The sequence below is a fragment of the Pelophylax lessonae genome (assembly GCF_965119305.1).
Source record: "Pelophylax lessonae genome assembly, chromosome: 6".
Lineage (NCBI taxonomy): Eukaryota > Metazoa > Chordata > Amphibia > Anura > Ranidae > Pelophylax > Pelophylax lessonae.
Genome location: NC_138773.1, coordinates 45798099 through 45824977, shown reverse-complemented (window position 1 = coordinate 45824977; position 26879 = coordinate 45798099). Strand labels below are relative to the sequence as shown.

General features: G+C 44.9%; 1 protein-coding gene across 2 annotated transcripts in view; it reads right to left on the bottom strand.

Moving 5' to 3' along the window:
• The window catches only part of STUB1 (STIP1 homology and U-box containing protein 1), a 41566-nt gene that overhangs the window by 7517 nt on the left and 7170 nt on the right, over positions 1–26879 (bottom strand). Inside the window, exons 2-7 of one of the 2 annotated variants that reach the window (XM_082261822.1) lie at positions 21007–21268; positions 20495–20542; positions 17186–17384; positions 8987–9152; positions 5643–5733; positions 2743–2799 (exon numbers count right to left, since the gene is read on the bottom strand). In XM_082261822.1, the coding sequence (XP_082117948.1) occupies positions 2743–2799; positions 5643–5733; positions 8987–9152; positions 17186–17384; positions 20495–20542; positions 21007–21189 (744 nt within the window). In that variant the 5' untranslated portion in view covers positions 21190–21268. The remainder of the gene's footprint in view (positions 1–2742; positions 2800–5642; positions 5734–8986; positions 9153–17185; positions 17385–20494; positions 20543–21006; positions 21269–26879) is intronic. The other variant, XM_082261823.1, reaches the window with a different exon arrangement.

Here is a 26879-nt window from a genome sequence, read left to right as displayed (position 1 = left end):
TGTTGCTTGAACTTTTAACTTCTATGTGAGTATTCATGAGTATTCATTTGTCTTGTCTATGTGGATCAAATAAAAATTGTCTATGGTAATGCACGAGGTGGTCGCGCCCTTCTGTGTGTTTTTTTGCAGCTGATTCTAGGGACTTCCCGGTCTGAGGGCTGCACCCTTGATTGGCATTTTGGAAAGAAGTGTGATGGAAGAATATCCCTGGGTATAGCATTAAAGTGTTTTTGGACGTTTGTCGTTAAAGGCGACTAAACACCAGAGCCTTTCCCCAGACCCCCCCTCGCCAGGTCCTCACTGTACCTACCTACCCCGACTGGAGCAGTCAAGACTCCCGCAAGCCACTCCAATGGCCTGGGGATGCCAGTACAGACCAGAAAAGTTCTAATTGGTCAGCACCATCCATGCAGCACTGGACAGAGAGGAGATGAAGCAGGGGGAATTTCAAATCCCCAGACCGCTGGAGCGGCTTGCGGGAGCCTTGACAGGATCATGGGGGGTAAGTACAATGGGGACCGGGGGAGTGGGTCCAGTGTTAGGTCACCTTTTTCTGTAAAACAGTGACCTAACACTACACTTTGAAAGCCACCTCCCCTCATGTACATTTTACCCTACATCCTGCAAAGATGCAAACTTACATGCAAGGATTAGTACAGCTTCTGGGTCACATATAAGCACTACGCAGGTCTCCTATACCCCAGAGCTACCGTCAGGTTATCAAGTCCCTGTTTACCTGCCCATTTACAAAACCAAGCCTGGGGCTGTGTGTACTATGAATGGTGGAAAGGAGGGGGTGGAGAGACAACCCTAGCGCTGGAACCTGAAGCCTGGTACACACGAATAGGTCAGAGCCACTGTACTAACAATTTGATGTTAGTACAGCAATCTCCCCCACTGAGCTGTTGTGTTCTGACGGGGGGATCGGCCCGCCACCACTAGAACACTCCGATCAGCGCTCTCAGCCATTGGTTGAGAGTGGTGATCGGGAGCCGGTCAGCTGCAGGTTTACCAGCATGCTCGTCCGACAGAAGACAGGCTAGCTGACATACACATGGGCCGAATGTCAGCCGTTTATATTGAACCGGCCAATGTCTCCTGACATTCTGCCTGTGTGTACTAGGCATAAGACCTGCAGCACTTACACAGTGGAAGCTGTACTAATCCCCATCGGTAGACAAGCAGTTTTGTGGGATGGGGTATACATAGACTTTCAGTGTTTTCTGAACAGGATTCTGGAGAGAAAAGATTAAGGTTACATTTCCAGCCTGGTGCTGCCCCTCAATTTCTCTCAAAAAACTCTGCGCCGTTTTAACTACAAAAAAAACAAACAGGAAAGCGCGAGCACCTAATGCATTATCAAAGATTTATTATACATTATAAAAATAACAAATGGATAATCACAAAAGGTACAGCCTAAGTAAGTGTAAAAACCACAAGATGTCACAGTGTAGGATACACATAATCCAACAATACCCCGCTATGCTGGCGAGCTGACGCGTTTAGGGGGTGCACCCCCCTTCCTCAGAGTTAAGCCCTGTACACTAGATGCTTGCGCCGTCTTGTTTATGCTTTTTGTAGTTGTACCTTGGATTCCCCGATCTGAGGAGAGCTGCATCCGCCAAGCATTCTGGGCATTTAAAGGACCTTTTGCCTCATAGTCAACTGTGGAGGAACTCTGAACGCTGGGATTGATTATTTTTCTTTGCTCTGCATCATTTTGTTCAATTTTATGACTGCAGATAGCATTTCCGAGAGCTTAAACTATTTTTGAAGCCCTTTTGCTTATCTGTTTTAGATCTACTTTCAAGTAGGATTTTATACACAATAAAATCCTACTTGTTCACCCAAAAGAGCTATGCAATTTTAGGAAAGCATTACTTCTTTGTATATTTTGTCGTTTCTATATAGGAGCATCCATCTCTGTTAATTAAAAATGAAATCTCTGCGTCCTGCTTAGTAGCACAACATGCACTGATGTTCATGTCTCTCAGTGCAAGTTTATGGGGTATGTCTGGGTGACTAAAAAATGATGTGGCTTATCCTGTAACTGATCTTTCTCAGCAGTTGATGGCTGCAATATTTCATATGCAAATAGTCACTAAGGGGGAAAAGGTGGGGCTCACCTGCCATTTCAGTATTTTAAAAGATAGGTTCACCTTTTGTAACATGTTACATCCATATACAGGGTGTAACATGTAACCAATGTACTGGCCCCCCACACCACCCCCCATCCCCTGTTTTGACAGCGAGTGGGGGATCTTCTCCCCCTGCTTGCTGCAACAATCTAAAGAAAACACAGCTGAGCGGGGCCGCCTGCATTATTCATTCCCAGTGTTCTGTGAATGAATGGACTACAGTTACCGGCAGCCTTTGCGGCTGTTTGCTTGTAGTTCTCAATGAACTACCAGGGCGCTGTTAAGAACTATGGCAGTTCACAAATTTTTTCCTGTCAGCGTGAAGCTGCCTGCCTGTATGGTGTATGGGCAGACAGCTTACACTGATAGTCTGCAGGAGACCTGCATGGCATCAGCGACCTGCTGATTATGGGTGCAATGCTCTTCAAGTTCCTAAACAAAAAATAAATATATCATTAGAATAAATAAGAAATAAATAAATGCACATTTTGTTACCTGCAAAAAATGTGCATTATTTTTTTAAAAAAAGGTGAACTTATCCTTTAAATGGTAGCCATTTAAATAAAATGAAATGAACCATTATCCATAATATAGGATTGCTCACCTTGCGTTTTTCATCTACTTGAGAAAATAACTCATCCATCTCTGCCAAATACTTATCCTGCACAAAAAAAAGAAGCAGAAGTTGTTTTTATTAATATTTTTTTATGTAGTGCTGACCTATTACAAGGTAGATCAAACCAGTCGCACAAGTCACTGCCCCAGAGAAGCTTAAAATAGAACTCTGCCTAATTCACTTAACATTTATTACATGACAAGCATGCAATTCTCAGGAAAACTGAATCATTGTGAAGGATATGCTTCCAAACATTTTGCATTCCAAGAGTTTTTTTGAGTTTTTATGCCTTGTCTGGTGTTCAGCTTTAATGTTACTCTGTAAATATTTTTAAAAAATTAAATAAAAGCCAATTTCAAGGCATTAAAGAATGTTAAAATCTTCAGCCTTTTTAAATTCCTGGGTGGGTCAGATACCTGTGTCCCCACCATACGATGTGGTTCCACCCGCAGGCCCCTCATCACTAGTAGTGTTACCCAGAGGGTAGAACCACAGAGTACAGTGGGGACACTATGGGCTTGATTTACTAAAAGCAAATAGACTGTGCACCCTACAAAGTGCAGTTGCCCCAGATCTTAGTAAATGAGGTGAAGCTCCGCTGACTTCCATCATCCAATCATGTGCAAGCAAAAATACTGTTTTTTTTTTTTTGTCTTGCCTGTGATTGGGTATTCTTTCTTCACCTCATTTACTAAGCTCTGGAGCAACTGCACTTGCAAAGTGCACAGTCTATTTGCCTTTAGTAAATCAACCCCCATGTGTCTGACACACATGGAAGTGTTTCAGGTGTGAAGATTCTTAGGTGGCCAGAGTTTCTTCAAGCCCTTGGCGCTAGCCCTTTAAGGTGTTCTGAAAGGTGGCGGTCCTGATATTGTAAGGCAATAGCACTGGTGAACAAAAGGGCCGTGTGACCGTTCCTGAATAATACATATAGAAAATGAGAATAAGTTCATAAAAAGTCCTTAAAGCAGAGTTCCACCCTAAAAATAAACTTTGCAGCATCAGTTAGCTTAAAAAAACCTGAAAAAGAATTGGATAATTAATTTTTTTTTTTGTTTCACTTACCTTGTTTTTAATAAAAATAAACTTACCTTCCTTCCTCTTCCTCCTTGTGCGGCCGACGTCACTTCCTCCTTTGCATTGCGTCCTGGGAGATGAGCGTCAACAATCCTCGGATGCAATGTGAACGGCCGGCCGCTACTCTGATTGCTGATCGCAATCTACAGCGCATGCGCGAGATTGCGATCGGCATTCTGGGTAGCCCAGAAACAGGAAGAGGAACACAGCGGGGGAACACCACGGCTTCAGATGCCCACACCGGAGATGGCCGTGCTCTGCAATCCATTTTAAAGGTAAGAATTTATTTTCTAACTGTAATGTACTGTACTGTGGTGCTAGTGTTAGGGTAATTGGGGATAGCTTAGGATAAGGGGGGTATTTTTAGCTCAAAAATGTGTATGTGGCCGGAACTCCGCTTTAAATGTCCATGTGATCCTAAACTGCATCAGGGGTAGCCATCCTAGCGCACGCCAACTCTGTATGTAGGAAAGAAGAAGGAAGTGCCTCCTAAGTGCATTATGAAGTAAACATTTAGTAACACGCAGTTAAAAACACTTACAAAATGTAGTGGAGATAAAAAACTTGTCACAAAAAACTTGTCACAAAAGAACGAAGAGGGGAGGGGGGGCCCAACACCACCACTGACCCCTATCCTGCAGTACCTGCCGATGTGCTGCAAATAGATGAAGATGGATGGGATACACCAGGACACTATAGATATTGCTGATTGTGACTGCTGTGATTAGCTGTTGCGGCTGTCACATGATTGAGAGGCTCTCAATTGTAAACAATGATTGGGCACTGATGAGGAAAAAGATTTGGGACTTTAAATGAGAACAACTGCCCCTTAGTAAATATACTCACTACACAATATACCTGTCCCTCATCTATCCATTAGCTTGCATGTGCTCGCACTGTGGAGACAAGTGTGTTAGTAGTGTTAGGACTGCAAGTAATACAGGGTGCCCTGAAGGGGCCTTGCAGGTTACACATGCGTTTGCAAATGTGTGCTAACTAAACCTCTGTTTTTAACGTACATTGTTAGACGGGTCAATTCAGTTTGTAAGCAGACTGGTCAGTGAGTATATTTACTAAGGGACGGTTGTTCTCACGCACCTCATAGGCCCAAACATTTTTCCTCATTTTCCATATACAGGGATGGAGAAGCTGAACCTCACCCGGCTTGTGCCTCATTTAAAGTTCCAAACTGCCTTTATTCTACATATAATTAGTGATTTGGAGCTGTTGGTGACAACTCCGTAACTGTGATGAAAGCATGCAGTGAGTGTGCTCTCAGCACAGAACAGTGGAGCCAGCTGAAACACAAGCATACAGCCAGTATTAAATTGTTACTAAAACCACAACAGTATATTCAGTAAATCACTAGATCTCCATACTGATCTGCATAATTGAGGACTTGGACTGCACTAGGACTTTGACTGCACTAGGACTTGGACTAGATCTTGATACTGATATTCATAATTGAGGACTTGGACTGCACTAGATCTCAATACTGATCTGCATCATTGAGGACTTGGACTAGATCTCGATACTGATCTGCATATTTGAGGACTTGGACTGCACAATATGCAATGTTCGGTATCTTTGATACATACCTGTTTTACTGAGTATTTTTTAATATATATATTGGGGAATTAGGGTCAGTTGTAATGTACTGTTAATTTCATATCATTGTGATTTTGTGTAGTTGTGAGACCCATTGTTGCACTTGTGAGCTCTGCTTTAGTTGATATATAATTGGGTTGCTGAGTGGCGACACTCCTACACATAAGTCTATGAAAAATCTTGATTTTCCTTATTGTACTCACATGTTTGTTGGCCACACAAGACAGCTGAGACCGACTCCTGTTCTCCTCCAAGTTCTCCTCCTCATGTTTCCGTTTTGTTTCTTCAAGTTCCCTAAAAAATACATTTTATCGTTTACAGAAACTCTACAGATTAAACTCCAATTTTGCTATTGCAGGCAGAATCCCTGCGATCCTAAAACACTCTGCAAAACTGACAAAGGCCCCATGGTTGTTCACATGCCATTCATTTTCAATGGCACCTAAACGAAGGTGCGGTTCTGCCGCTATTGTTTTCTTTTCCCCTGTTTTCACCTTGTGATCATGCCAGTATCACACCCCCTGTATTAGAGTGCCCCCATTCTGGATGAAAGAGCACAGGGGGCACCTTTGGACAGCAACACTGTCTGGGGGAGGGGAGTGTTAGATGGGGAGGGGAGTGTTAGATGTACTAGCAGATTTCGATACAGTAACAAATTGAAGCCAAACGCCAACTCACACTTTATAAGCAGTTACATCAACAGTCTTTTTTTTCCTTTTGGGATAAAGGTTTTACATAAAAGCTGACCATTGTAGGAACCCGTCAGTGATTTTTGATTGTCATATCACTAAATGCTAAATCTGCAAGAGAGCTTGTTCTTTTTGGATAAACAACAGACCTACTGGCCAGATCACCAGGTGAAATAAGGGAAAGAAAGCCTAAAAAGAAAACTAATGCAGCCATCACATATAAAAATTGGTTAGCTGCAATCAAATAAAATGTTTGCTTTTGGGATTAATTTCACTTTCATTGCACTGCCCTGCTCAGATGGGTCTCCATTATCCTGAATGAAGAAATGGCGGCACACCACGGCTAGTCCCAAAGTCCTTTATTGGAATTCCCAGCGTGACACATACATGACACTGACACACCAAAAATGTGCTTAATCAACCCCATTCAATTCTATGGGTAGAGCTGTATTGCTCCACTGAAGGCCACTAGGAGTGTCACTTCCTATAGAAATGAATGGGGCCAAGACAAAGGTACAGTTGTCCTCTAAGTAGGGGTCTCTAAACTTTCTTAACGAAGGGCCAGTTTACTTTCCCTCAGACTTTAGGGGGCCGGACTATGGCCAATGAGAGTAGTCCTAGTGTCAGTGGGAGTAAACAATGAATAGTGTCCCATCATTGGTGTCAGTGGGAGGAATAGTGCCCCATCATTGGTGTCAGTGGGAGGAATAGTGCCCCATCATTGGTGTCAGTGGGAGGAATAGTGCCCCATCATTGGTGTCAGTGGGAGGAATAGTGTCCCATCATTGGTGTCAGTGGGAGGAATAGTGCCCCATCATTGGTGTCAGTGGGAGGAATAGTGCCCCATCATTGGTGTCAGTGGGAGGAATAGTGCCCCATCATTGGTGTCAGTGGGAGGAATAGTGCCCCATCATTGGTGTCAGTGGGAGGAATAGTGCCCCATCATTGGTGTCAGTGGGAGGAATAGTGCCCCATCATTGGTGTCAGTGGGAGGAATAGTGCCCCATCATTGGTGTCAGTGGGAGGAATAGTGCCCCATCATTGGTGTCAGTGGGAGGAATAGTGCCCCATCATTGAAGTCAGTGGGAGGAATAGTGCCCCATCATTGAAGTCAGTGGGAGGAATAGTGCCCCATCATTGAAGTCAGTGGGAGGAATAGTGCCCCATCATTGGTGTCAGTGGGAGGAATAGTGCCCCATCATTGGTGTCAGTGGGAGGAATAGTGCCCCATCATTGTTATCAGTGGGGAGGGATAGTGCCCCATCATTGGTGTCAGTGGAAATACTGTTCTGTATCAGTGGCAGGAAAAGTACATCAAATTCCAGATAAAAATGATCAAAGGGCCGCAGTTTGGGGACCCCTACTCTAAAGCAAACATGTACTTTTCCCTTAATGAGCGCATTAACAGGTATGCTTTACAGGAGGCAGAAGCTTTAACCTTCCACTCACTCCCCAGTCACCATGACCCATCTCAGTCACCAACTTCCAAGTGGAGTTAGAGGTTCCAGGAGGAGAGAGTGGAAGATTAAGGGTAAATGTACTTTAGTGCATTGGAAAACAGCATTAAAGCGGTTGTAAACTGCTGGTTAGTTTTTTTTTTGGCCTGCAAGGTAAAGGCATAATGTGCTAGTACAGTGGTCCTCAACTCCGGTCCTTAGGGCCCACTAACAGGCCAGATTTTAAGTATTACCTTGGAGAGATGCAGACTAGAGTATTGCAATCACTGAGCAGCAAATTATATCACCTGTGATGTATATCAGTTATCTTGCAAACCTGGCCTGTTAGTGGGTCCTGAGGGCCAGGGTTGAGGACCACTGTGCTAGTATGTTAGTGGTGTTATGACTAAGGCCTTATAGGCTGAAACGTGTCAACTGATCTTATCAGCAGTTGTGTTCTGTGGCTCCTGAATAAAGATGAAGATTTTTTTTAAGAGCAACTACCGGTGTGCGGATCATCTTTCTACATATGTACTCAGTTAAACAGCTGTGGATCGGGCACCCGGGAGCTCATTTATTGGTGAGCTGTATGGGTAGTAACACTGCTCTCTGTTTGCATAATGTGCTAGTATGCATCAGATACTAGCACATTATATGAAACTTACCAGAAAAGGAAAGCCCTCCAGCAATGTGATGTAGTCGCTGGAGGCAGCGTCCATTTTCTCCCAGTCTTCCTTCTGGGTCCGTGGACTCCGGCTGTGTGACAGGCCGGAGCTGCGTGACGTCACTCCCGTGCATGCGCAGGGGAGAAATCATTTACGGCACAGGTATCTGAAGGAACGGCACAGGTGGTCGTTCCTTCAGAGCGCATGCACCAATGACGTCATCGGCTGCATGTAATGTATATATCACCTAAACGGTACATGTTTAGGAGATATTTACAGTACCTTTAGGTAAGCCTTATGATAGGCTTACCTATAGGTACAAATTATTCTTTAGACTTTACTTCCTCTTTAAAAAAAGAGACAATGATACTTTCCCCATTCAGGCACACACAACCTACCTCCCCTAGGCATGCACACTTACCCCATCACAATTTCTCATTGCCTCCCCACACTGCCCTTGCTAATGCTAAGGCTTTAAGAGTATGAGGGGAAGCACATGGCCTCAACTATGTGACAGTGCTCAAGGCCAAGCAGCCAATCACCAGGTCCAAACACAGTCACATGAATGTTACCATGCTGCCAGCCCTCTATCTAAGCTCCAACACAAGTCATTACTGCAGATTAGATAGACGGGAATGCTGCAGCAGGGAAGTGGTGGTAAAGCATGCCCTGCCTGGGGGGGTTGGCTATGTGCAGACACTGAACAGGCGAAGTGAGCATCTCTAAGCTTTATTCCTGGAAGAAGCCAGGCGCTCACCTTTCCTTTTCAGCCAGGATGAGTTTGGTGAGATAGGCATGAAGCTCATTCTCCTGGTTGATCCTCCGCTCCTCTATGTTGTTCCAGCGTTTCTTCTTGGCAATCCTTAGAGCACTCGGGATGTCATCCCCAAAGTTCAGCCTTTGCTCCTTTGCCAGGTTATAAGCTGAAAAAGGAGATTTTAAAGAATATGTAAACCCAACATTTCATAATACTAATATATGCCTGTTGTACCATGTACTTGTATGAGAACATCTCCTGCTCTCTCTGTATTGCTTCCTATGTGTGAAATCCCGGGAGTTCCTGACAGTTCCTCTGCTTTCCTGTTAAAAACTGACCACACTCAGCAGGAGAGCACACTGTGTTCAGTTCTCTAGCTGTGCTGGGAACTCAGCCTGCTCTCCTCCAATGATCAGACTTGTCCTGACACACCTCTCCGCCCTGCACAACATTTCACTGGGAAGATTAGTGTGATGCAGTTTCTCCTCCCCCAGCTCTTACACAGCTGAGAACAGAGAATATGTGATCACTTAAAAAAAAAAAAAAAAAGGGCGAATAGGAACTTTTTATGGTTTTTAACCACTTTACCACCGGAGGATTTTGCTGTCTTACGTCTGGGCCCCTTTTTGCGATTCGGCGCTGTGCGACTTTAACTGACAATTGCGCGGTCATGCGACGCCGTACCCAAACGAAATTTACGTCCTTTTTCTCCCACAAACAGAGCTTTCTTTTGGTGGTATTTGATCACCTGTGCGATTTTTACTTTTTGCGCTATAAACAAAAAAATGTTGAAAAAATAATATTTTCACATTAAATTTCCCCTTCAAAAAAATGTAAAAAATCCAAATTTTTGGCCAATTTGTTTTCTGATACCTATGTTTGGTAAAAAAAAAAAAATCGCAATAAGCGTATTTTGATGGGTTTGCGCAAAAGTTATTGCGTTTACTAACTAAGGGAAAAATTTCTGTCTTGGTGTTTTTTTTTTTTAACAAGTAATGGCGGCGATCTGCGATTTTTTTTGCGGGACTGCGACATTGCAGCGGACAGATCGGACCCTTGACTGACATTTTTGGGGGTACCAGTGACATTACTACAGTAATCAGTGCTATACATATGCACTGTTACTGTAAAAATGACACTGGCAGGGAAGGGGTTAATTTTATTGGAGAGGGAGGGGTTAATGTATGCCTGGTGCTTACTGACATGTGTGGGGGGAGGTGACTGAGTGACACAGGGACAGATCGCATGTTCAGCTATGCTGAACCCTGCAATCTGACCCTGCCTGTCACTTAGGAGATCCGCCCGCTCTGTTTACACAAGTGGGCGGATCTCCAAACTCGATCCCCGCTGCTCCTTCCCTGGCCCGACTCCCACTGTGACTGAAAACAGCGGGAGCGAGCCTCCGGCGGCGCGTGGGCGCCGCCCACAAGGGGAGGAGTCCATCGACGTAGGTCTACGTCGCTGGACGGGAACGAGCCACTGTGCCGCATTAGAGGCACAGTGAGTGGGGGAAAAGTGGTTAAGATCTATGCACAAATGTTTTACCTTTCAATTCTATTTTAAACTGAATAGGTTGATTTATAAGATAATCGTTTACATTCACTTTAATGCCCAACCGTAAAGGGCATCTGTGGCAATCTCATGCTCATTTCTGAACTATGCTGTAGGGCCCCCAGAGAGGCTGCCCTATCTTCTGTCTCTGGGTCAGGCTGCAGGGACACCCCATCAGAAGCTGCCTAACCTCTATTCCAGGGATATGCAAACTGTGGGCCTCCAGCTGTTGCAAAACTACAAATCCCATCATGCCTCTGCATGTTATGCTTGTGGCTGTCAAGAGTGTTGCTTTGCCTCATGGGACTTGTAGTTCTGGAACATCTGGAGGGCCACAGTTTGCATATCCCTGCTCTATTCTAACTGCAAGGCCTTTACACAGGCAGCCTCATCTTCTGTGTCATTGTCAGGCTGTAATGCCCCCACAGAGGTTGCCTTAAGGGTAATGTCACATCTGTGGGGGGGGGGAAAAAAATAATAATATATAGTGTAAACAATTGCAACACAAGTCATATTGTAATTGAATGTTATGAAAATTTACCTTTTCTTTTCAATCTGCATTGCTGTATTTTTTATAAAATGCAATGCAATATGGCCACCTGGAGGTGTTTTTTTATTGGATATATTTTATAGCAGAAAGTTAAAAATATATATATTTTTCAAAATTGTCTATTTTTTGGTTAATAGTGCAAAAAAGAAAAACAAGAGGTGATCAAATACCACCAAAAGAAAGCTCTGTTTGTGGGATGTTTTATTTATGTACAGCGTTGTATGACTGCGCAACTGGCGGCTAAAGTAACGCAGTGCCGTATCACAAATATGGCCTGGTCATGAAGGGGGGGGGTAAATCTTTTGGAGGTCAAGTGGTTAAAACCTGTCCTAGTATCAGGCTGCAAGCCCCTCGCAATGGGTGCTTTAGTTCCTCTGTATCAGTGTCAGGCTGCAAAGCCTGCCATAGAGGGAGCCTCATCTCCTTTCAATTTGAATGCAATCAGACAGGCCCTTACAATACATAGTTGAAGGTAAATCTGAAGGAAACTGAATAAGAAAATTGTATACTGTATGGGCAGCTTAAGTGTCAGGGTGCTAGACACTGGGAGTAGTATGCCTTACCTCCCGTCTCAGCCTCAGGCCTCAGGCTGGAAAGGCTCCACAGAGGGTGCCCCATCCCTCGCCAGTGCGGGGCACATACAGAGGGTGCCCCATCCCTCGCCAGTGCGGGGCACATGCAGAGGGTACACTATCCCTCGTCAATGCGGGGCACATGCAGAGGGTACACTATCCCTCGTCAGTGCGGGGCACATGCAGAGGGTACACTATCCCTCGTCAGTGCGGGGCACATGCAGAGGGTACACTATCCCTCGTCAGTGCGGGGCACATGCAGAGGGTACACTATCCCTCGTCAATGCGGGGCACATGCAGAGGGTACACTATCCCTCGTCAGTGCGGGGCACATGCAGAGGGTACACTATCCCTCGTCAGTGCGGGGCACATACAGAGGGTGCCCTATCCCTCGTCAGTGCGGGGCACATACAGAGGGTGCCCTATCCCTCGTCAGTGCGGGGCACATACAGAGGGTGCCCTTCAGTGCTGGCTGTAATGTCTCCACAGGCTACCTTCTCCCTTTTCCAAGTGTTAATCTGTAAGTCCCCCTGAAAAGCTGCCTTTTTCAGATTACAATGGGGTTATCTCCAGTTTAGAGACAAATGGACAGAACATGGAAATAATAAGTGTGACCCCCCTTTACAGATCACTGCGGCTATCAAAACTCAGCATCCCTTGCCACCCTTGAAATTGTGAATGGGCTGTAGTTCCCAGCTAAGGCCACTAAAAGGTGCTGTACATAAACTTTACATTTAACCATATACTGCGCCAGGTTGGCTCTCCTGCGCAAACCGCCATATGGGTACGTCTGCTCGCGGGAAGCGGGTCTCAGGTGCGCGCGCACGCCCACTCTCTAGCCCTGCAGCTAAGCAACGGGTCCGGCGGCCGCGATGGCTGGCCAGGAACCCAGCGATCGCTGCAGGGACTGACAGAAGGCGGTGTGCCGTTATAAACACGGCACACCGCTCATCTGTCACTGATTGAAACAGGGCTCCTGTGTTCCTGTTATTTCAGAACACAGGAGCCCTCTTTCTATCCACCAAGTCTGTCCCCCACACAGTTAGAAAACATCCCCAAGGTACACATTTAACCCTTTGATCGCCCCTGGTGTTAACCCCTTCCCTGCCAGTGTCATTATTACAGTAACAGTGCATATTTTTAGCAATGATTACTGTAGTGTCACTGGTCCCCCCAAAAGTGTAAAAAATGTCAGTTAGAGGTCCGATCTGTCCGCCGCAATGTCGCAGTCCCGTTAAAAATTGCAGATCGCCGCCATTACTAGTAGAAAAAAAAAAAAAAATTACATAAATCTTTCCACTAGTTTGTAGATGCGATAACTTTTGCGCAAACCAATAAAAATACACTACTTGGGATTTTATTTTTTTACCAAAAATGTGGCAAAATACAAATTGGCCAAAAATGATGAAAGAAATTAGATTTTTTAATTTTTTTTTTTTTTTTGGGAATGTTATATAGCAGAAAGTGAAAAATACTGTTTTTTTTCTTCCAATTGTCGCTTTTTTTTGTTTATAGCGCATAATCAGAAAAAAATCGCCACCACCAAAAGAAAGCCCTGTTTGTGAGAAGAAAAAAAAAAGGACGTCAATTTTATTAGGGTACAGCGTCGCACGACCGCGCAGTTGTCAGTTAAAGTAACGCAGTGCCGAATCGCAAAGAAATGGCCTGGTCATTTATGGGGGCAAATCCTTCCTGTCCAGAACTGGTTAAAGAGGAAGTAAACCCTCCTCAAAAAATATGGAAAAAAAAAAAACCCCTGTAAGACAATGGCATAATGAGCTAGTATGCATCGCATAAGTATAAGTAAGTATTCTACTTACCTTAGAACGAAGCCCCCGCACTGCCGCCCGCTCAGAGAAAGGACGACCCACATTTTTGGCCGTCCTGCTTCCTGGTTCGCGTCCTCCAGCCATCTGATTGGCTAGAGGCGCGATTACGTCACTCCCGTGCATGCACGCGGGAGCCGCCGTTCACGGCACAGGGCTCTGAAGGAACGACACGGGTGGCCGTTCCTTTAGAGCGCATGCGCTGATGACATCATCGGCTGCATTTAAAGTAAATATCTCCTAAATGGTGCAAGTTCAGGAGATATTTACAGTACCTATAGGTAGGTCTTATTAAAGGCTTACCTATAGGTACAAGTTATAAGAGAGGGTTTACAACCTCTGTATGTATTAATGATTACAAAGCTACATTATTCTGTGTGTTATATCTGCCTGGAAGTTTGTTTTTTGACATTAAAACCCCATAAAGCAGACCAGATTAGACATCACGGTCCGTCCAGCCATCACAATCTGTGCTGCCATTCAGATAAATGCACTATTAGAGCGGTAGAATATAAGCTCCTATTCCACACTTTTCATTATTTCTTCAGTCACAGTCTAGCGAGATACTTTGTGCAAATCCTCAATCAGCGCTTGCACTGCAGATATAAAGAGTTAAGCGGCAGGCAGTCCACCGGGATCCTGCTGTCAGGCAGGTATAAATGATTCAGCAGAGACATGGAACGAGTGGTTCTAGTGATGCCGTCAGCTTGTTGTTGGTAACAGAATATCAGCAGCCTGCCAGACAGAGACTCTCTGCTGCTACCCAGAATTCCTGGAATATTCCTCCATCACCAGGACTTATCACAGATTACTAAATCCGCTGAGCATACACAGCCCAAAAGACTACAGGGAGATTAATTAAAACTGGAGCACGCAGAATCTGGTGCAGCTGTGCATAGTAACCAATCCGCTTCCAGGTTTTATTGTCAAAGCTTAACCACTTCAGCTCCGGAAGGTTTTACCCCCTTAATGACTAGGCCATTTTTTTGCGATTCGGCACTGCGTTACTTTAACAATTGTGCGGTCGTGCAACGCTGTACCCAAATACAATTGATGTCCTTTTATCCCCACAAATAAAAGCTTTCTGTTGATGTATTTGATCACCTCTGCAGGTATTAAATGTTATGCTATAAACAAAAAAAAAGCGACAATTTTGAAAAAAAAAAAAAATATATATATATATATATATATTTTTTACTTTCTGCTATAAAACATTCCCAATAAAAAAAATAAAAAAATCTAATTTTTTTATCAGTTTAGGCCAAATTGTATTCTGCTACATATTTTTGGTAAAATAAATCCCAAAAAGCATATTTTAATTGGTTTGTACAAAAATGATAGCGTTCGTCACTGGAACGTTCGGGTTCAGGTCAGAATAACGGGGGGGTCTGGGAGACAGCTGCAACCAGGGCGGTTTTTCATCTTAATGCATAGAATGAATTAAAGTGGAGTTCCACCCTAAAATTATACTTACCTGCATCTTCTCGCTCCGGGTCACCTGAAAAACAAATGGATAATCGCAATTTTTTTTTTTTTTTTACTTACCTCGTTTAGAAGAAAATATACTTACCTTGCTTCCTCTTTCTCCCCTCGGCGGCCACGACGAGTCGTCACTTCCTGGAATGCAATGATTCCTGGGAGCTGAACGTCATCGCTCCCAGGAATCAATGCGCCTGCACCGGCCCCGACGTCAGTTCCGGTGCGGGCGCCGTCATACCTTGCTAAACAGCTTCTGGGCATGCCCAGTAGCTGTGCAGGGATGACGCTGCAGCCCCGGAAGTGACGGCGGGGCCGGTGCAGTGCTTCGTGGGACCGAAGAAGACGGAAGAGGACACAGAAGAGGATCGTGCTGGCTTCAAGCTGCCCACACCTGAGATGGCAGCGCTGGACAAGACGTTTTCAAGGTAAGTATTTCTTCTTGCAGGTAAGTGCAACCCGGGACAGATCAGAGGCTATCCATTGTGGAATGTACTAGCCCTGACTGTCCCAGGGGTATTTTTATTAAAAAAAAACTTCACTGGGTGGAACTCTGCTTTAAGGTGAAAAACCTTGAGACTTTACAACTCCTTTAATTAAAAACAGAGGTCTGGTATCAGGTACTTATCTAAGAATATGGAGCATTTAAAAGATAAATGTAGCTTTGGAGAATAAAACCCAATACTGCCCCCACCCTCGTGCTACTCTGCAAAACTGTAGTATAAATGGTACAGGACTGTGCAAACGTTTTACGCAGGTGTGAAGAAAAGCAATAAAGTAAGAATGTTTTTCAAAATATATCTTTTTATTGTTTTAATTGTTTATTTTTATCAACTTACAAAATTCAAAGTGAGCGAACAGAAGAAAAATCTAAATAAAATCAATATTTGGTGTGATGGTGTATGGCTTCAAACCAACATCAATTCTTACACTTGTATATTTTGTACACTTGCACAACGTAGGACACAGAACTGGTGGAAACCAGTGGGACCCAGGTACACCAATCTACTGTCCGGAGAAATCTGGCCAGAAGTGGTCTTCATGAAAGAATTGTGCCCAAAAAGCCATACCTCGGATATGGAGACAAGGCGAAGCGACTAACTATACACACAAACATCGGACCTGGGGGTGCAGAAAATTGGCAGCAGGTGCTCCGGACTGATGAGTAAAAATGTGAAATATTTGGCTGTAGCAGGAGGCAGTTTGCTGGTGAAGGGCCGGAGAGCTGTACAATGAGTGTCTGCAGGCAACTGTGAAGCATGGTGGATGTTCCTGGCAAGTTTGGACCTGCATTTCAACGAACGGAGTTGGAGATTTGGTCAGGATCAGTGGTGTCCTCAATGCTGATAAATACAGGCAGATACTTATCCACCATGCCATACCATCAGGGAGGTGTGTGATTGACCCAAAATGTATTCTGCAGCAGGCCAACAACCCCAAACATACAACCAATGTCATTAAGAACCCTCTTCAGTGTAAAGAAGAACAAGGAGTCCTGGAAGTGATGGTTTGGCCCCCACAGAGCCCTGATCTCACCATCATGGAGTTTGTCTGGGATTACATTAAAAAAGACCGAAGGATTTGAGGCAGCCGACATCCACAGAAGATCTGTGCTTCGTTCTTCAAAATGTTTGGAACAACTTACCTTCTGAGTTCCTTAAAAAATTGTGTGCAAGTGTACCTAGAAGAATTGATGCTGGTTTGAAGGCAAAGGGTGGTCACACCAAATATCAATTTGGGTTTCCCTTCTGTTCATTCACTTTCCTTTTCATTAATTGATAAAAATAAATTATTAACACTTCTATTTCTGAAAGCATTCCTCATACGTGCCTAAAACCTTTGCACAGTACTGTAGATCCCAGACCAGGCTTAGCCCTCCCGAATTCCCACTCGGCTGTGCTTGTCCAACTTGAAAGCTGGCATTTCTGCTGTACTGGGCAGCACTGCTATTTATAAAATAGCTTTGCAGATGGGGCTGTATGCTCTGAAAGCGCATTTATCCTTCAAAACTTGGAGAAATGCAATAAAATGGAAATTAAGCATAAATTTAAACAAAACATCAGCATTTTTTTCTTTCCCTTTTTAACATGCACACAAAAATCTGATGTGTACTCGGCATCCAAGATCTATTCTTGAAACATCGCCTCTCTGGCTGTTTAGTCATACTTGCATGTCACGTCTTGTAACAGCTTGTAAGGGAGAGGCAGGCAAGGTATAGACTTACCTCTCTGCAGATTGGCGATGGCCTCGTCGTAGTTTTCCATTTCCATCTGGCACTGCCCCAGGAAGAAGTGAGCTTTCACAGATTGGCAGTCCAGCTCCAGAGCGTGCTTGCAGTCTGCCAGGGCCTTGTCCAGCTGCTGCATCTTCAGGTAGCACAGAGCGCGGTTGGTGTAATACACAGCGATGGAGGAGTTGCGGGTCTGGATAGGAAAAGGAAACCCAAGAAACACTGAAAGGTAGCAGCAAAAAAACTAAACAAAGCACCACAACTGCCACTGTTTCCATGGAGCAGCGCTGTGTTCATATACTGCAATGATACTAATGGAAGCGGCGGTAGGCAATTTGCAATATACCCCTATAGAACTGGGATGAACGAGCACAATAAACAAGGGCCTGTGGGAGCTCAGTTCACCAATGGGCCACAAAAATGATCTGTGGAGCTCTGGCTATTATTAAAGTGATTCTAAACCTATTTTTATTTCTTTAAAATAACAAAAATGTCCTACTTACCTGCTCTGTGGTTTTGCACAGAGCAGCCCAGATCCTCCTGGTTTCATGTCCCCTGCCAGCGCTCCAGGCTCCTCCCCTTTGCCGAGAGCCCCCATAGCAAGCCTCCTGATCTGGGGGCACCCATGCGTGCTCACTCCTGAGCCGGCTGTGTGTGTGTCCATTGACACACAGAGCGCAGCTCAGCCCCACCCATTCGCTCTCTCTTCACTGGCTGCGATTGGCTCCCGCTGTTGCCTCTCTGTCCAGTGAGCAGAGAGAGCTATTGCTCTCGTGCACAGCGCTGGATCGAGATCAGGTTCAGGTAAGTATTGGGGGGGGGGGGCTCTGGGAAGTTTTTTTTTACCTTCCAGTGATATTAAACCTTTGTTCTTTTTTAATCAAAATAACAAAACATGTCCATACTTACCCTGCTCTGTGCAATGGCTTTGCAGAGAGCAGCCCTGATCCTCTTCTTTTGGGGTTCCTGTCAGCACTCCAGGCCCCTCCTCTTGCAGAGAGCAGCCCTGATCCTCTTCTTTTGGGGTTCCGTGGGGTTCAGCAGGTGTCCCCACGGAAAGCTGCTTTCCATGGGGGCACCCGTACGAGCTGCCCTGTCTGCGTCCATTGACACAGAGCGTCCAACACACTCTTCCCAATGCACCAGTTCCTGTGAAAGTGGCTGTATGTCTAAAGCCCCGTACACACGTACCGATTGTCTGCAGAACGATCGGCCGTCTTTTGTCCAGGGCTGTCGTGTCTGTTGAAAACTGCAAAAGACTGCACACGAATTTTGTCGGCCAACAACAGCCGACTGCAGAAGTGATGTCATGTGATGGTTAACTTTCCGTGTGTTTTTTCTTTTCTGAGCATGCCCAATCTTGCTAATCGGCTGTCTGTCGGCCGAAATCTGTACTGACTGACGAACAATCGGCCGTTCTAGTGTTGGCCAACAAAAAATTTAATGCCTGCACGACAGATTCTGTTTGGCCGAAAATGCGCTGTCGGAAGCATCATACTAACAAACCTACAATCGGCTGATCGGTCGTCGGCCGAATCTTTACGGCCGACAATCGGTACGTGTGTACGGGGCTTAAGTGGGTGCTGAAGCAACCACCGGCTGGAACCGTGAGCAATCAGAATGAGGAATGTCACCAGGACACCGCGGGTCTCCAAATAAATGGAGCCAAAGCTTTATTCAGAGATCTCATCATTACAGCAAACAGCAACGTTTCATCACATGCCTGATGAAGGGGTCCTGCGAGACTCCGAAATGTTGCTGGAGCGTTGTGATCGCTTTTGGAGACCCATGGTGTGCTGGTGACATTCCTTGTATTGAGACAGAGCAGGCGGTTCGGCCCCACCCCCCTGCTCCTGTGTCACAGTATTTGATTGCCTATCAATCTGCCCAACGAGGAGGAAGACATGCTGCTCTTGCGCACATCACTGGATAGGACTGAGCTGCAGCACAGAAGAATGCACGAAGGTGATAAAATCTTCTGCCTCTAGAACCGCTTTAGGGCCAGTTCACATCATATGCGGTCCAGTGCGTTTATTTTCTGGTTCAAAAATGCATGGATAATTATATGGTTTCCAAAGGCATGATTTCCACCAGTGCAGTCAGTTCCAGCTCCAAGAAAAAAAAAAAAAAGTTGAATACACTGCATTTTTTCTGCACCGAACTGTACCATAACCATACCATAAAAAAACGCACCTAAAACACACCAAAAATGCAACCGGAATGCAAGCCCTTATTTAAGGCGAATAAGAGGGAAAAATGCACTGGAATACATCAAAAACGCAACTGAATGCATAAAAAAAAGTGTCAAAAACATGCATGCAAAAACGCATCAGGCGTAGGCGTGCGCTACGTGTGTCTCGGCACACCCTAATCACTATGTGCGGTGCCGGTTCCTCCTATTGCCAAGACTTCCCCCGTGTTAACCCCCCGCAGTGCTGCTGGCTTCCCTTCTCTCTCCCCAGGGGATGTTTCAGGATGGAGAGTGGGGGAAGGGGCTGGTAAATATGTCATCTACCAGCACCTCCCTTTTCTAAATGAACGCACTCACTGTGTTCATTCACAAACTGAAGCACAGTAAACTGTTTACTATGCTTCAGTTTATGAATCAACAGGAAGCCACTCAGCACAGAGCACTTCCCATTCAGTCACCCTCCAGTGCAGTTGAGGCTGCAGAGAAAGACGTGTGTTTGAGCTTTATGATGCACACCATAATGTAACAGGCTGCACATACCTATGCATCAGGTGTGAAGCGGCCCTTAATTTGCAGACTACCCTAAGGCCCCTTTCACACAGGCGGACCGTTCAGATCGTTTTTTTTTGGCGGATCTGAATGGTCCTCCCATGCATTCCCATGGGGCATCGGATGGCAGTGGAGACATGTCCGCTGACATCCGACCCGATCCGACAAATCTGGATGGATGGAAACCCTATTTTCCATCCGATCGACCGACGGTCCGTTCCCATCCGATTTCCCCCATAGAGATGCATGGGGAACTGACAGCTGGGTCTCCGCACACAGCGTGGAGACACAGCTGTCCTCCTGCTGCTCAGCGGGGGGGTCGATCCCCCGCTGAGAAAAACGGACTCCGTCCGGCGGACCGAGTGTGTGAAAGGGGCCTAACAAAACACATGTGCTGCAGTGTTCATTACCGAGCTACGTAGCATTGTGAAGTGCTGCATCAAAGAAAAACAATGTACATCAATCTGCCTGTTCTGTTGCATTGGCAGACCATTCAAAATGAATAGACTGCCTTGACACATCCCTCATTATTGAGCAACATAGCAGGCTATAACGCATCGCACCTCAGACAGGTCTGATTGGGCCCTTGTAGGTCTTGTCCCTCCCGTAGCCTGTGAATAAACAGTAAAAAGAAAGCAGCAGATTAATGAGCGCGGCCCTCTCACTCTGCTCTCTCCAACTATCAGCAAGTCCCCTGAGTACAACTGAATGACCTCTTACACTGCTTCTTCCTTTCACAGTCTGAGCTCTGGAGTACAGAGGTTTGCAACAGACTGATAAAAAATCTAATTATAATATTCACACTGCTGGCAAAAAAAAAAAAAAAAACCATTAGCAATGATGTATTATTATTAAAAAGCTGCACTATTTTCTATCAGCCTGGAGTGATTTGTTGGGTTTAATGTAATAATGTATATATAGTTACATACGGTAGCTTGTACCGTTTATTAGTTGAATAAAGACACCAGTCAACCTGTGTGCATTTATATTAATACCATGTCCCATATCCCTGTATATTGGGTTTGTTAAGATGCCCATCTAGGAGTTTTATCTATGAGAGGTTGTGTAGACTTACGATGGCTTTGCTGTAACAGGAAACAGCTTCTTGATACTTGCGAGCGACAAACAGCCGGTTGCCCTGCTCCTTCATTTCCTGGGCGCTGGCGCTTTTCTCCGGGCTTCCTCCGATGCCGCCTTGACCCCCGCTGACACCCGACGGGCGTCCTCCACCGCTACCACTGTCCTCCTTCCCTTTCATCACGGGGCCTCCGGGGGTCACCCCTCCAAACCTCGGGATGCTTGGTGTCACCCCCAATTTCACAGCTCACAAGGGACCCCTGCGAGTGAAAAGGGTCTGGTTAGATCAGTCTGAATTTGATTTTTTATACCATTAAAGGATGTGTATTAATAAGAGAACTGGTACTTTACAGCCTATTAACCTAAAACTCATCATCAGCATATCACACAAAGAAAGAATCAATCAATCAAATGCAATAAATAGAAGTCAGAAGAAAGTTTATTAATACCCCAAACACCACAAAAATACGGTTGTGCTGGTTCAAAAAAACAAATCTGAATCTTTTCTATGATAATAACTAATTCCTATATTTCTGTCGGTTCTTTAGAGCTTGTTCACATTAGTGCAGTTGAGTCGTGCTTTTACCCCCCCCCCCCCCCAACTGCTACCTTCTTTAGCTGCAGAAGCAGAGGCTGGGGGTGTACACGTCCTGCTAGGAATTATACTGCCTCTTTCTTTTGGTGGACACAGTGCCCGCCGAACGGAACCCATTCAGCTTGTACTTTAACCACTTAAGCCCCGGAAGATTTTACCCCCTTCCTGACCAGGACCTATTTTGCGATTCGGCACTGCGTGACTTTAACTGACAATTGCGCGGTCGTGCGACGCTGTACCTAAACGAATTTGGCGTCCTTTTTTTCCCACAAACAGAGCTTTCTTTTGGTGGTATTTGATCACCTGTGCGATTTTTTGATCATGCGCTATAAACAAAAAAAAAAGAGCGTCAATTTTGCAAAAATAACAATATTTTTCACATTTTTTTATATGATATTCCCCCCCCCCCCCAAAAAAAATGTAAAAATCAAAATTTTTTAACATTTTAGGCCAATTTGTTTTATGCTACATATGTTTGGTAAAAAAAAAACAAAAAAAATCGCAAAAAGCGTATTTTGATTGGTTTGCGCAAAAGTTATCGCGTTTACTAACAAAGGGAAAGATTTTTGTCATTTTTGTTGTTTTTTTTTTTTAACGCGTAATGGCGGCGATCTGCGATTTTTTTTGCGGAACTGCGACATTGCGGGGGACAGATCAGACCCTTGACTGACATTTTTGACACTTTTGGGGTTACCAGTGACATTACTGCAGTAATCAGTGCTATACATATGCACTGTTACTGTAAAATTACACTGGCAGTGAAGGGGTTAACTTTATTTGAGAGGGAGGGGTTAAGTGTGTCCCTAGGGGCGTGATTCTAACTGTGATTGGCTGTGGCTTGAGGTGTAGGAACAGTGATCAACAGTTCTACATAGTAGAACCGTATGATCACTATTCCTACACAGGGGAGAATGACAGGCGGCTTGTTTACATCAGCCGCCTGCCTTTCTCCCTTCATGGAGGACGATCGCGAGTGACCGGCGGACATCGGGTCCGCCGGTCACTCGCGCGCCCCCCCCCCCCGGACCCGATGTGACCGGCGGACCCCCCCATCCGTGACCGCGCGGGAGCACGCCTCCGGGGGCGCTTGCTCCCTAGACCCTCACAGGCTAGCGACGTAGACCTACGTCACTCTGCCTGTGAGGGGCTGACCGCCGCAGTAAATAGTCGTGCGGCGGTCGGAAAGCGGTTAAAAAAAAAATAAAAATAATAATACAGACTTGCTGGCCAGATCACTAAAAAAATAGAAGAAAGAAAGCCTAAAAATGAAAACCAATGCAGTCATCATATCTAAGAATTGGTAAACTGCACTATAGAAAGTGTTTGCTTTTGGGTTTAATAGCACTTTAATAACTGTAAGTGATATTTATAGCTGCAGTAATCCCTCAGCACCCAATGACACTGCTTATGATTGCAAAGATCACCTGCTAATAATTTAAATAAAAGCCAGAGGCAAGCTGTCTACATTTAGCGCTAATACCCTAGGCACCTTCTGATAACCTAAGGCAGTAAGCAAATATTTATATCAGTCTCAGTATCCTGTCAAAGTAAATAAGAAAAAAAAAAACTGCTGGTGCTATATAAATCCTGTAAAAAAAATAAAAAATAAATATACTGTATATAAAAAAAAAAAAAAAATTATATATATATATATATATATATATATATATATATATATATAAATAAAAAAATAATATTGACATCCTACTTTAAAGCAATTGTAAAGGTAACTTTTTTTTTTTTAATTAAAATAATAAGCATGTTATTTATACTTACCTGCTGTTGCACAGGGCAACCCCATTCCTCATCTTCTAGGGTCCCCCCCCCCCGGTCTCTTCGTCCTCTTGTGTGTACCCTATGGCAAGCTGTGTACTATGGGGGCACCTGTGCAGGCACACCGTCAAGCTGGGCTGTGTGTGTCCAAAGCCTGGCTCAGTCCCATCCCCTCCTCCCTCCTCAAAGCATTTGACTGACAGCAGAAGGAGCCAATGGCTCCCGCTGCTCCCAGTGAAGTCTGTGAATGCAGCCCCTCATTTTTTTTTCTAATAAAATAACAAACATGTTATACTTCCCTGCTCTCTGTAGGGGTTTTTCCCAGGACAGCCCAGATCCTCCTCTTCTCGGGCCCCTCTTTTACTCTGCTGGCCCCTCCCTCCTGTTCAGTGCCCCCACAGCAAGCAGTTTGCTATGGGGGCACCCGAGCCGAGCTGTAGCTCTGTGTATCCATTCAGACATGGAGCCGCGTTTCAGCCCCATCCCCTTTCTCGCCTCGTTGGCTAACTGAGTTTTATTAACAGCCGCAGGATCCAATCAGGAGGGAGAGTCCAAGGCGGCCGAGGCGCTTGTGGAGATCGATAGATCAAGAGGAGGCTCTGGTAAGTATTAGGGGGCTTCTGCACACAGAAGGCTTTTTAACTTAATGCATAGAATGCATTAGGGTAAAAAAAAAAAACCTTCTGCCTTTACAACCTCTTTAACCACTTAAGCCCCGGAGGATTTGGCTGCTCAAAGACCAGGGCCTATTTTGCGATTCGGCACTGCGTGACTTTAACTGACAATTGCGCAGTCGTGTGACGCTGTACCCAAATAAAATTTACGCCCCTTTTCTCCCACAAACAGAGCTTTCTTTTGGTGGTATTTGATCACCTGTGCGATTTTTATTTTTTGCGCTATAAACAAAAAAAGAGCGACAATTTTGAAAAAAATAACAAGATTTTTCACATTTTTTTTTATGACATTCACCCCCAAAAAAATGTAAAAATCAAAATTTAACATTTTAGGCCAATTTGTTTTCTGCTACATATTTTTGTTGAAAAAAATAGCATTAAGCGTATTTTGATTGGTTTGCGCAAAAGTTATTGCGTTTACTAACTACGGGAAAGATTTGTGTCATTTTTATTGTTTTTTTTTTTATGGCGATTTAATGCGATTTTTTTTCGGGACTGCGACATTGCGGCGGACAGATCGGACCCTTGACTGACATTTTTGAGGGGTACAAGTGACATTACTACAGTAATCAGTGCTATAAATATGCACTGTTACTGTAAGAATGACACTGGCAGGGAAGGGGTTAACTTTATTGGTAAACAGTGGGTTAAATGTATCCCTAGGGGCGTGATTCTGTCAAGGGGCGTGGCTTGTGATGTAACCACAGAGACATACGATCCTGCTATGGATCGTATGATCACTGCAGTTACACCAGGGAGAATGACAGGCGGCTTTGTGTACATCAGCCGCCTGCCTTTCTCCCTCTCCAGCGGAAGATCGCGAGTGGCCGGCGGACATCGGAGCCCGCTGGTCACTCGCGCTGGGATGTTAGTGCGGGAGTGCGCCACCGGCGGCGCGCGCTCACCCCTTCAGCCCGCTCTCCGCTAAAACAGGTCAAAGGAGTGAAGAACGAACTCCACCCCTGTGATCCATAGGAGAAGCACAGCCAAACAAGCTTTGGTTGTACATCTTTAAAATTACCCCACTGTTCACACACAAAACCCCACCCAAAACACTTCCCTTTAACCACATTAAGACCGCCCGCCGCACATGTACTGCAGCAGGCTGCCTCTCCTGCGCGAACCGACGTAGCCCTACGTCAATTGTGCACGTGGTGCTGGGTGGCGCGCTCCCGCTAGGCAGCAGGAATGCCGCTGTACGGGGCCGGCGGCTGTGATTGTCGCGGGGCACCCGCGATCGCTCCCCGCTGAGAGAGAAGGACGATTGGCTGTTGTAAACACAGCTGACCGTTCTTCTCTCTGAATTGATCATAGAGTGCCTGTGATCCTTCTATACAAGATCACAGGTCTCTATGATCATTTCACAAGCCCCTCCCCTCACAGTTAGAAAACACTTCCCTAGGCTCACATTTAACCCCTAGGTTAACCCCTTCCCTGCCAATGTCATTATTACAGTAACAGTGCATATTGTTAGCACTGATTACTGTAGTAATGTCACTGGTACCCCCAAAAGTGTCAAAAATGTCAATTAGGGGTCCGATCTGTCCGCCGCAATGTCGCAGTCCCGCTAAAAATCGCAGATCACCGTCATTACTAGTAAAATAAATGAATAAATAAAAATGACCTAAATCTTTCCCCTAGTTTGTAGACGCGATAAACTTTTGCACAATCAATCTACGCTTATTGCAATTATTTTTTTACCAAAACTATGTAGCAGAATACAAATTGTCCTAATTGACCTTTGTTTTTTTTCAGAATTGTCGCTCTTTTTTTTTGTTTATAGCGGAAAAAAAAAAAAAAAAAAAAAAAAAAAAAAAAATCGCACAGGTGATCAAATACCACCAAAAGGAAGATCTGTTTGTGGGGGGGGGGGGAGACATCAATTGCTTTTGGGTACAATGTCGTACGACCGCGCAATCGTCAGTTAAAGTAATGCAGTGCTGAATTGCAACAAAATGGCCTGGTCATTAAGGGGGCAAATCCTTCCGGTCCAGAAGTGCTTAAAAAAAAACAAAAACAAAAAAAAAAACTTATAATTGGTGGTCAGTGGTACTTTAACCCCACCACAGCCTTAAACAACATTCCTACAATCGATTGTGGTCAGTGGCATTTTACACCCCCCTCCCTCACTTCCTTTCAAACACACACACCTGCAATCAGCCAACACCCCTTCCTGCTGTGTTTACAAACATTCAGCCTATCACAACACAGGAAGGGAAACTTCCTCCAGGGACGGAATGTTTGTAAACACTCCCGGTGGCTGTGATTGGTTCACAGCATTCACAAGGTAAAAAGCCATTCTGACTGACAGCTCAGATCACAGATGATTCCTGAAATCACATTTAGAAGACAGCATTCCACTGCACAGAGCAGGTAAGTATAACATCTGTAGCACGCTAGTGGATGAGCTGCATTTTTACCACCAAACCCCCCCCCCCCCCTCCACCCCAACCATACTTTAGCTGCAGAAGCAGCAGGCGGGGTTGTACACATACCGCATACACAACAGAAATTATACCCTCTATTGCTTTTAACAGAACAGTGCCTGCCAAGTGCGACCAATTCAAGTGAATGGGACCACTCTGCAAGCTCTGAAGAGTGATCCAAATGCAGATTGCTCTTCAGAGACCAAATCTAGTGTGAACAAGCCCTTAGAGCCACATAAAATGAATGCTAGTACTCCCAACAGAATAAATGAGGAGTAGCCTTCAGTTCTCTCTAAAAAGATATTGTTAGGTAATCCGTATTAGTAGAGGATCGCTAGTGGCGGAGTCACCCTCAGTACCCAAACTTCCTATAGTAATACTGACATCTAATCTACAATAAGAA